Source organism: Microtus oregoni, unplaced genomic scaffold (genome assembly GCF_018167655.1).
Source record: "Microtus oregoni isolate MIOR12 unplaced genomic scaffold, Mior012 000006F_ref0000085, whole genome shotgun sequence".
In the NCBI taxonomy this organism is placed as follows: Eukaryota; Metazoa; Chordata; class Mammalia; order Rodentia; family Cricetidae; genus Microtus; species Microtus oregoni.
The window spans coordinates 56,679,331-56,690,051 of record NW_024543065.1 but is presented as its reverse complement, the minus strand read 5'-3'; the positions used below and the strand labels follow the sequence as shown (position 1 = coordinate 56,690,051).

The window sequence follows — 10,721 nt, the reverse complement described above, 5'->3', positions numbered from 1 at the left end:
ATTTAACACATTCTGATTGGGTAGATGAGGGGGCGTGTTGGGGAATTCCCGGCAGGGCGGAAGCACTGGAACGCACGGCAAAGCCCAGCGACAGGCGGGCGACCACAGGGGGCCACCCGAGGTGGCTGGGGCCATGGCCGGGGTCGCTTGCTTGGGAAAAACTGCGGACGCCGATGAATGGTGCGACAGCGGCCTAGGCTCTCTAGGTCCCGACGCAGCGGCTCCCGGAGGACCAGGACTGTGCGCAGAGCTGGGCCCGGAGCTGTCGTGGGCGCCCCTGGTCTTTGGCTACGTCACTGAGGATGGGGACACGTGAGTAAACCTTAAATTACTAAACGGAGCCCCAGGATCCTACCTGAGTCTCCATTAGCCTATGATTCCTGTGGCTTATTATCTTCTAGTTCCTAACTCTTGACTTCCGATGCTGGACTTCCTGACCCCTAACTCCCAAATACTAAACTGTGAGAAGACTAGTCTTACGTTCACCCACAGTCAAGTGTCTCACCTTTCTTGAATTCTAAATTTGTGCTCCTGTAATCCATATCCTACCTACTGATCCCCAAACCGGATCTGAACCTTCCCGACACCAGGCCCCCGGACCTTTGTTAGCCCTCTAGTTCCCACACCTTCTGACCCCTTGCTTCCAAATGTGGTCTTTGATCTTAGCTACCCTTGTAATAAGCCAGATTTTGACTTCCAAAATTAGTCCTTGGCCCTGAGTCTACAACTCTGCTACTTCCAGCATGGATCTGCAAATAAGAAATTGAGCTGCTGGGCGCAGTGGCAGTCAGCACTTGGGAGGCAGAGGCAGGCAGATCTCTGAGTTTGAGGCTCCTTGATCTACGAAGTGAGTTTCCGGCCAGCCAGAGCTACATAAAATTCAGAATCTCTTCCAGGACAGGCTTCAAAGCTACAGAGAAACCCTGTCTCGAAAAACTAAAAAACCAAAAAAATAAAATAAAAAAATCAGAATCTCATTTCCACGAGGATAGATTTGTCTGTTAACCAAATGTTCCTCCCAGACCACCGCCTTCCAGCAGCTGTTTTTAGCTGAGCTGGTGTGATGGTACACACTTGTAATCCCAGCCCTCCAAGGGGCTGAGGCAAAGAGGATCTCTAAGTCTGAGGATAGCTTGGGAGGACCTGGTATCAAAAATGAGGGGAGAGGAAAAGGAGGAGAGGGAGATTGAAAAATAATTTTAAGAATCAGGAAATTGTGCTTAGTCGCTAAGCTGGGGAGAAGGGACAGCTGTGGTGACGGTCTGTGTAAGGGATTGTACCCGGGATTTTTTGTCCTTTGTGCTTATTGCGTGTGCCCAGTGACTCAGTGCCTGACCCATGAGGGGAACACAATAAACACGAATCTTAAAGAACCAGGTGTTGTTTCCTTAATTTTCTTATTTTTCACTTTCCATTTTATTGGTTCTTGTTCCTTTATTATTTCATTCTGATCACTTTAGATTTAGATGTAGATTTTGTAATTTTCTTTTTCCTCTTTGCTTTTTTTTGTTTTGTGATATACAGTCTCATGTAACCCATGGTGGTCTTGATCTTGCTATTCAGCTGAGGATAGCCTTGAACTTTTCATCCTCCTGCTTCTAGCTCCCAAGTATACATCACTATGCCGTGTGTGTGTGTGTGTGTGTGTGTGTGTGTGTATGACTAGAGGAGAACCCTGAGCTGTTGATTTGTTTTGAGACAGGGCCTTTCACTGGCCGAGCACTCACCACAGAGGCTAGATTAGCTGCTTGAGAATCTCAGGGATCCTCACCCCTTCTCCTTCTCTGAGACCAAGTCTCTCTGTATAGTTCTTGGCTGGCCTGGAATTCACCGTGTAGACCAGGCTGGCCTCAAACTCACAGCAATCCATCTGCCTCTGCCTCCTGAGTGCTGAGATCAAAGATGTATGCCTACACGCTCCATCCAGGGATCGTGTGCCCTTGCCTCCCTAGTGCTGGAATTATAAGCATTTAAAACCACAACCAAATTTTTCTTTTCTGAACTAAGGTCACTGTGCGTTACCTACCAACTATTTCCCAGCCTTGTCCCCCAATCCCCCCTCCGTTAACCCCTTTTTTAGTCAGTGCCTCACTGTACAGCCTGGGATAGCCTTGAATTATATATATATATATATATATTTTTTTTTTTTTTTTTTAATCAAGACAGGGTTTCTCTATGTGTAGCCCTGGCTGTCATGGAACTCAATCTGTAGACCAGTAGACTAGGCTGGCCTGAAACTCAGAGATCCGGCTGCCTCTGCCTCCTGAATTATTTTACTTTATGTGTATAGATGTTTTTCACTTGCACACCTGTGTGTGTGAATTGTATATGTGCTTGTTGGATCCACAGGAACTGGAGTTATGGATGGTGTGAGCCACCATGTAGGTGCTGGAAATCAAACCTGGGTCTTCTGCAAGAGCCATAAGTGCTCTTAGCTGGTGAGCCATTGGTTCAGCCTCTAGCCTTACACTCTTGGTCTTACACATGTGGTGTGTGCCCGGCTCTTGCTCTGCTGGGGACTGACTATGTCTGCGCTCTACCGACTCACCTTTCCACTTTGCTAATGAGCTTTGAGCACTACAAATATTCCCTGTAGAGAACTTCTGATATGCTGTGTTTTTGTTTTCACTTATTTGAGTATATTTTCTAATTTCTCTTGATTTCTCCTTTGGCCAGTAGATTATGAAGAAGCATGTTCATTTTTCACCCTTGGAGGAATTTCCAGATGTCTTTCTGTTACCGGTTTTGAGTTTTGTTTCACTGTGGGCAGAGAAAATTCTTTGCTTGATTTGCACTCTCTAGTTTCTCTTTCCATGCTGGGCATCAAAGCCAGGCCTTCTGGGTGCCAGGCAAGTACTCCATCAGGAATGGTGTCCCCATGCCAATTCATTTTGATTTACTGAGACTCGGTTTTTTGGCTCAGAAATTGACCCTGAGTGTTATGTGAGTACTTATAAAGAGTTTATAAAATGGGGTTGGAGCGGTAGCTCGCTGGTTAAGAGCACTAGCTGCTCTTGCAGAAGACCCACCCAGTCCAGTTCCCAGCACTCACATGGCAACTAACAACTATCTATAACCCTAGTTTCCAGGGGTCTGATGCCCTCTTCTGGCCTCTGTTAGTTAGCTTCCGCGTGCATGTCATGTGCATCCATCCACTCAGGCACACATACACTAAATAAATAAATAATCTGTGATTTAGAGGTAATGTTGATTAGCAGTGTAATGTTCAAAGCTGGGCGTGTAATTCCAGCTCCAAAGAAGACTGAGGCAGGAGGATTCTCAAGTTCAGGTTCAGCCTAGGAACAGAGTGAATTCAAGTCCAGCCTGGGAAACATGAATGGCAAGGCCCTGTCGCAAAATAAAGGGGACAAAGAGACTGATGAGCGTGTGCTTCCCTGCATGCATGGAGCCTTCAGTTCCATCCGCTACTGCAAAAACAAGACAGCAACAACCACACACCCTGCTCTCCAAGTCTGCTGTCTCTTTGCTGATGTTTTCTGTTTCCTCGAACAATTTGTGACAGAGACCTATTGAAATCTCCAAGTCTGTGGATTCATCTGTTGGTTTTCATTCTGTTAGCTTTTGCTTTATGTAATCTGGAGGTCTATTATTAGAGCCATAGTGTGCGTGTGTGTGTGTGTGCGTGTGTGTATGTGTGTGTGTGTTGTCAGTCAAGCCTGAGGAGCAAATGTTAGGCATGTGCTCCCCAACCCACATCCCAGCCCCAGCCCTTGTTTTCCCCTTTTTTTGTATTTTGTTTTTTGTGTCAGGGCTTCACTGTGGAGCCCAGGCTGGTCTTAAACTTGTGATCCTTCTGCCTCAGCTTCTGAAGTGCTAAGATTAGAAGCTGGGGACGTTATACCTAGTTTGTCTTTGTGTGTATATATTTGTGTGTGGAGGCCATTGGTCGGTGTTCGCTGTCTGCCTCATTTGCTCTTCGCTTTGTTATTATCTGAGATGAGGCTTCACAATGTAGCCCTCGCCGACCTGGAGCTCACCTGCAGACCAGACTAGCCTGGAATTCACAGAGCCCACCAGCCTTGCCTCTTTCACACATGCCACCATGCCCAGCTGTTCTTGGTGACCAAATCTCATTATTTAGTATTTGACCCTGCTGGTCTAGAACTCACCATGTTGCCCAGTCTGGCCTTGATGTAACAATCCTCCAGCCTCAGCTTCTCCAGGTACTGGAATTTGAGCTGGCTAATTTCCTTAGTAAACACTGGTTCTTTTTTTTTTTTTTTTTCCTTTTTCTTTTTCTTCGGAGCCTGTCTTGGAACTAACTCTTGTAGATCAGGCTGGCCTCGAACTCACAGAGATCAGTCTATCTCTCCCTCCCAAGTGCTGGGATTAAAGGCATATGCCACCACTGCCCGGCTGAAGACCCTTGTCTTATCTCAGAACACCAACCAACCAACCAAAGTAGCTCCCATCCCTGACTGTTTGTAGCTCCTTGTTTATTGACCTCTCCCTTTGTCCCCAGGGCCCTGCACTTGGCCGTGATACATCAGCATGAACCCTTCCTGGATTTCCTCTTGGGCTTCTCCGCCGGCACTGAGTACCTGGACCTGCAGAATGACCTAGGCCAAGTGAGCCACTGGGGATGGTCACTTTAGGGAGCCGGGTCCAGGATTGTCATTGTGGCCCTAACCCCTGCTCTCTCTCCCTGTAGACAGCCCTGCACCTAGCAGCCATCCTGGGGGAGGCATCCACGGTAGAAAAGTTGTATGCAGCTGGCGCAGGAGTGTTGGTGACTGAGCGAGGGGGCCACACCGCGCTGCACTTGGCCTGCCGCATGAGGGCACACACGTGCGCATGCGTGCTGCTCCAGCCCCGCCCCAGACGTCCAAGGGATGCCTCAGATACCTACCTCACTCAGAGCCAGGACCATGCCCCAGGCACCAGCCAAAACCCTGTTGTTGTGAACCCTCAACCTAACCCAGAGAACGAAGAGGAGCCAAGTGATGAAGACTGGAAACTGCAGCTAGAAGCAGAAAACTATGAGGGTGAGGGCCCTGGGCCCTGGGAAGGACGAAAACTCCCTGGCTATTACCTGACTTGAAACCCAGCCGCTGTGCTTATCTGGCATACACAGAGCCTGGGTTCAATCCCCAGCATAAACTGGGCGTGATGGCACATGCCTATAATACCAGCCCTTGTAAGTTGGAAGCAAGAAGATCAGTAGTTGAAGGTCATCTTTGGTGCTATCTAGCTAGTTTTAGATCAGTCTAGGTTTAGGAGACCCTGTCTCACACACCCTTCTCAGGGCAAGGCTATATGTGCCTATAATCCCAGCACTTGGGTGGCAGAAGCCTGAAGCAGAAACATCATGAGGTCAGCTTCAGCCTGTGCTACATTGTGAGCCCCTGTTTAAAAAAAAAAAAAAACAAAAACAAAACAAAAAACCTGAAAGCAAAACCAGCTCCTAAAAGCAAAATCATCCTAAGTCCCCAGAAGTCCCAGCTTCTGGACCAAGGACCCCCAGGAGTATTAAGAATTGATACACAGGGCTCCTCTTTCCCAGATCTGGTCTTCAAACCACTTGCATCCCAGACGGCCAACCTACAGATTCAGAAATGCCCGGATACAGTAGTTGAGCCTGGACTACCTACCTGCAAGGTTCCTTCCCTCCAGAACTGTTTGTTCCCAAGTGTAAGCCTCTAGTTCAGCCTAACTGGAATGAGAGGATCCACCCCACGCTCCTAGCCCTGGGCAGAGGGTGCAGAGTTCACCCTCCTTACTCAGGCCTCATGGGAAAAGAACCTGGCTTCTCCATAAATAGGCCGAGGTCACCTGATAGCCAGTGTCCCCGGTCCTTTGTGGGACATCTATTGTTACTGTCCTTGTTTGTTTTATTTATGATGCTGGGGATGGAACTCAAGAGCTGTTCTTTGTGAAGGAAGACCTCAGACTTGGTTCTGTTGGTCCACAGAGTGAGTGCTCTCATTCCGAGTCCCTGTAGATCCCAGACACCTCACCACTCAGGCTTACCCTGCCAGCATGCTGACATCTGAGCTCAGGCCCCAAACCTGGTACCCTTCCCTCGGGTCATGACAGAGCTGAGGCTCCTTAACTTGTCATCTGTCCCCAGGCCACACCCCACTCCACGTAGCTGTCATCCACAAAGATGCAGAGATGGTCCAGCTGCTCCGGGATGCTGGAGCTGACCTCAATAAACCGGTGAGCCACCGTGGTGGGCCAGTGTGGGGGAAGGCACTGTCCCCTGTGTGCTCTCACTGACTGCTCTGGCACCTCCCACAGGAACCCACGTGTGGCCGGACCCCTCTGCACCTGGCGGTGGAAGCCCAGGCAGCCAGCGTGTTGGAGCTTCTCCTGAAAGCTGGTGCTGACCCTACCGCCCGCATGTATGGGGGCCGCACCCCACTTGGTAGCGCCCTGCTTCGGCCCAACCCCGTGCTTGCTCGCCTCCTCCGTGCACATGGAGCCCCTGAGCCTGAGGAGGAGGATGATAAGCTTGGCCCTTGCAGCAGCAGCAGCAGCAGCGACAATGACAGCGATGACAGAGATGAGGGCGTGAGTCAGGAACGGGTATCCCCTTGAGGGGTCGGGGTAAACAGACAACCAGAAACCTGGCAGATGCTGCCAGGGACTCAGACAAGGGACACAGAGATGAGGGGAAACTGCCATAGACTTGGCAATCTGTCATGGTGGCAAACACCATAGCCTTGAATCCTGGGATTCAGGAAGCAGAGGCAGTCTGTGAGTTTGAGGCCTGCAAGGGCTGCATAGTGAGACCCTGTCAAAAAGGAAAAACAAAATTGCACAAAGACGAGCTAAGTTAGACTTCCTCCAGAGGCAGTCATGAGCACAGGCAGGGAGCATGGTCAGAGTGGCCGGGACACTGATGGTCGGGAACGACCTCCGCCAGCAGTGAGGGAGCATTACTGAAGAACACAGACAACAGCACACCCTTGTATAGGGGCCGGCGTAGCATGAGGAGGGCTGAAGGTGGGTGAAGGCAGAGGGGCGTGGGGAGAGAGCTGTGTCAGGTGACTAATACCCAGGGCATATAGGAGTCGTGGTGGGAGAAGGTGGTACTGAGAGCCATGACCTCCAGCATGGTGCATTCAGGGTGTTAAAGGAGGGGCAAGGGAACGCAGGCATCACGACGAGACCCCATTAGGTGCTGTGGCCTTGGCAGTGGGCAAGGTGGCAGCTACCTGATTCCTGTGCTGTCCCTCTCTTTTCCCAGGATGAATATGACGACATCGTGGTCCACAGTGGCAGGAGCCGAAACCGGCTACCTCCCTCCCCAGCACCCAAACCTCTTCCTGATGACCCCAACCCCACCTGACTTAAGTTTTAATATTAATATAATTTCCAGATTAATAAAACTTTAAAGCTGACAAGCAGCGCTCAGCCTGATAGTGCCTTCTGCTTATTTCAGGTCCCGTCCACAGAGCCACATGTGAGCCACGGTTTGCTTTGTGCTTTATTCACTCAGGGATGGAGGGGTGGGGTGGGTCCCGAGTCTGAACCAGCCCTCGCCCCACTCAGACTTGTCTCAGGCTTGGTTCTCAGGCACACCCTTACTTCCCAGCCCCTGCCAGTTGGTGGGATGGGGGCTCTGAGGTCAACAGTCCTGAGCCTTAGGGCATACAGGAAAGGAGGGGAGTGGATGGGGTCAGCCTTCCCTCCCAAGTGCCTCTCCCAGCATGGCGGTGGCCTTCTTTAGCTGCTCCTTCATGCGCTCTAGCTGCTTCACATCGTCTTCCTGGGGGAGATCAGAAATATGGTTACCTCTGTGACCACTGTAAATCATTGGTGGCCTGAAGTCCCTTCCTAGCTGTCTGTCATGGTTAGTGATGGCTACCATCTTTGTTCCCCCAAACCCCAAAGTTCTGTTCGCCCACTGGACTGGCGTGGAGGTTCACATTTGATCCTCTGCCTCTGCTCTCTGAGTGCTGGGATTACAGATATGTATCATCACAGCTGGTTTATGTAGTGCTTGGAAATGAACCAGGGCATTGCATGCTAAGTATACATTCTACCACAGACCTACATCCCAGCTCTGGGTGATCCATCAGTGATGTGATGGCCATTTTGATTGCTGCTCCCAATTAAGGTTATATTTAATCACTTAAAAAAAAACTTTATGGGGCTGGAGAGATGGCTCAGAGGTTAAGAGCATTGCCTGCTCTTCCAAAGATCCTGAGTTCAATTCCCAGCAACCACATGGTGGCTCACAACCATCTGTAATGGGGTCTCGTGCCCTCTTCTGGCCTGCAGACATACACACAGACAGAATATTGTATACATAATAAATAAATAAATATTTAAAAAAAAAAAAAAAAAAAAAAAAAAAAAAAAAAACTTTATGTGTATGGGTGTTTGCCGGCATATGTGTCTGTATATCACCATGTCTTCCTGCTGCCCCTGGAGGCCAGGAGAGGGCATAGGATCCCCTGGAAATGGAGTTGCAGAGTCACTAGGTGGATCCTGGGAATTGAACCTGGGTCCTCTGAAAGGGCAGCCAATGCTTTGAACTGTTAAACCATCTCTCCAGCACATAACTAAAAAACAAGTTTATACATTTATTGTGGGCGTGTATGTGCACATGTGTATCCCAGCATGTGTGGGGCGGTCAGAGGACAACCTGTGGGAGTCAGTCCTCTCCATCCGCCATGCAATGCAGGACCTAGGGATTGAACTCAGGTCACCAGGCTTGGCAGCAAGTGCCTTTACCCACTGAGCCATCTTTGCTGGCATGTGGAATATATTGGACCTTGCATGGCTTAGCCAATGGTATCTGTCACTAGCCTAGTGAACCAGGAGAGTAGCTGCTGGCTTCAGTGGGAGCTGACTTACTTGGTACAGACTGGCGATGATGCTGATGTTTCTGGGTAATTAGTGGTGTCTTCCTGGTCACTGTCCTTGCTTGGACGTTGCTACCTAGTCTTGGTGCATACTTGGTCACTGACCCACTTCATGGTGGGTTTCATTGTGGCCCAACACTAGCAGGTGTTAGAAGAGACCTCCTTGGGTGACCCTGGAGTGGCCCTGCCACTCACCTCCTGCTCTGAAGCCGCCTCCTCCTCTGCCTCTTTCTCCTGCTTGGCCTTGGTACCCGGCTGCTCCAGGTGGTGATGATGGCTCGAGGACTCTTCGTGCCTTTCTCCCCCTGCCATCTCACTCCCCTGCCACAGACTGTGGCCTCCACCCAGCAGGTGCATGCCCTTCTCCTCTGCCTGAAACCGGGCCGTCTCCGCATTGCTGGCCTTCTCAGCCACCTGCTTCTGGGGGCCCCTGGCACCCTCTAGATGTTCCCACATGTGCTCGAAGGTCTTCTGTGGCTGCCTCTTCTCTTCCTCCTCTTTCTCCTCTTCCCGGTGAAGCTGGCTGTGGAGCTGTGTATGGATGGCCTGTTCCTGCACCTCAGACTTGTGGGTCCTCTCTGCTGCTTCCTCCTCTTCCTTGTCCCTTATCTCCTGGCTGGACCTCATCTTTCCAGTCTCCTGCTTGTTGAAGTCCCCACCCAGTAACCTCTTCTCCTCAAGGGATACACAGCCATGGGGCTCTGTCTCGAATATCTCTGGCAGGGAAAAATAGGGTTCTCGTTGTGCAGCCAACTGAGAAATGGGGTTGCTCAGGAGTTCTGGGTCCTTCCTGACATCATGAAAGGGACTGCTTGGCACTGGGAGGGGGTGTCACAGGCTGTATATTCTCGGCTCCAGTCCCTGTGCTGTAGCCAGGCTCTTTCACGTGTGTGTGTGTGGGGGGGGGGTAAGCAGCACCACACTGACCCTGGGGCCTGGGAACTTTCCTACCATGCACTGTGGGCCAGTAGGAAGGTGGGGAAAGATGTTGGGAGCCCGAGGGGAACTAAGGGATCCCTACCTTTGTGGAGCAGAGCTGTGCAGAGGCCTCTCTGGGCCTGGCCCAGGGTCAGCACCTCCATGACCACCTCTGCTAGACAGCGGGTTAGCTGGGGCAAGGATGAAAGGTTAGAGGGAGGTCAAGGGCAAGGGAGTTGGGCAAACAGAGTGGCTCCACGAGAAAAGAAAGAGGTGGGGATCCTGGGAGAAGCTGAGCAGAGGGGACCCAACAGGATGGGGTGGGCAAAGAAGGGCTCCTCTCTCACCTCCTCCTTGGAGGGTCTGGGCGCCAGGGGAACCGAGGAGGCTGTGGAGGGATGAAACAGGCACTGTCCGTGGTACTGATCCCAACTCCTCCGTTACCGCAGCCCACCAGCCTGGCACCTACCAGCTGAGCTGCCCCCGTGTGTAAGCTCAGCCGCCTGTCTATAGCCCGGCCCCAGGTATACTGGCCTGCCACCTAATCCCTCTGTGGGCTCTGGACTCACCAGTCCCCAGCAGCAGTGCCAACAGCGGGGGCAGCAACAGCAGCGCTGCGGAGGTGGGTGCATGGCGCGGCATGGTGGGGAGTCCGGACCCTGGACCTCTCCGCTGGCTGAGCAGCCAGCCAGTGCCAGAGCCTTATAACCCAGGTGAAGTGGCCCCAGGGGGGGAGAAAATGACGTCACCACCACCCCCTCCCTGGTTCAGGGAGAGGGGACAGCTGTGGGGCGCTCCAGGACCCTCAATTATTTATGGGAACCCACACTCAAACATACACACCCCTCCAGGCTTCTGGCCCAGGAACACGGAGTGGGGGTGGGAGAAAGGCTCTCCCAGAGACTTACTTGGGAAACGGGCAACTCTCCTTTTCTCAACTCTTTCCACATCTGGAAAGTAGATCCT

At 51.3% G+C, this 10,721-nt stretch overlaps 2 protein-coding genes across 2 annotated transcripts; one reads left to right on the top strand and one right to left on the bottom strand.

Moving 5' to 3' along the window:
* The first annotated feature begins 27 nt into the window (after positions 1–27).
* Positions 28–7,386, top strand: Nfkbib (NFKB inhibitor beta). The gene is made up of 6 exons (XM_041653972.1): positions 28–312; positions 4,484–4,589; positions 4,673–5,006; positions 6,092–6,180; positions 6,262–6,534; positions 7,214–7,386. Exons 1-6 carry the CDS (start codon positions 134–136, stop codon positions 7,313–7,315), a joined length of 1,083 nt encoding a protein of 360 aa, XP_041509906.1. The 5' UTR covers positions 28–133; the 3' UTR covers positions 7,316–7,386.
* Positions 7,387–7,645: 259 nt separating this feature from the next.
* Ccer2 (coiled-coil glutamate rich protein 2) lies at positions 7,646–10,397 on the bottom strand. Its single transcript, XM_041654614.1, has 5 exons — positions 10,325–10,397; positions 10,103–10,143; positions 9,859–9,946; positions 9,033–9,553; positions 7,646–7,735 (listed from the first exon to the last, which is right to left on the bottom strand). Exons 1-5 carry the CDS (start codon positions 10,395–10,397, stop codon positions 7,646–7,648), a joined length of 813 nt encoding a protein of 270 aa, XP_041510548.1.
* Positions 10,398–10,721: the final 324 nt, after the last annotated feature.

Coding starts and splice junctions, on each gene's coding strand:
- Nfkbib (XM_041653972.1), top strand. CDS start 134: ATGGCCGGGGTCGCTTGCTTGGGAAAAACTGCGGACGCCGATGAATGG. Junction 4,590..4,672: donor TGCAGAATGACCTAGGCCAA/GTGAGCCACTGG, acceptor CTCTCCCTGTAG/ACAGCCCTGCACCTAGCAGC. Junction 5,007..6,091: donor AGAAGCAGAAAACTATGAGG/GTGAGGGCCCTG, acceptor ATCTGTCCCCAG/GCCACACCCCACTCCACGTA.
- Ccer2 (XM_041654614.1), bottom strand. CDS start 10,397: ATGCCGCGCCATGCACCCACCTCCGCAGCGCTGCTGTTGCTGCCCCCG. Junction 10,144..10,324: donor GGCACTGCTGCTGGGGACTG/GTGAGTCCAGAG, acceptor ATCCCTCCACAG/CCTCCTCGGTTCCCCTGGCG. Junction 7,736..9,032: donor AGGCGGCTTCAGAGCAGGAG/GTGAGTGGCAGG, acceptor GATCTCCCCCAG/GAAGACGATGTGAAGCAGCT.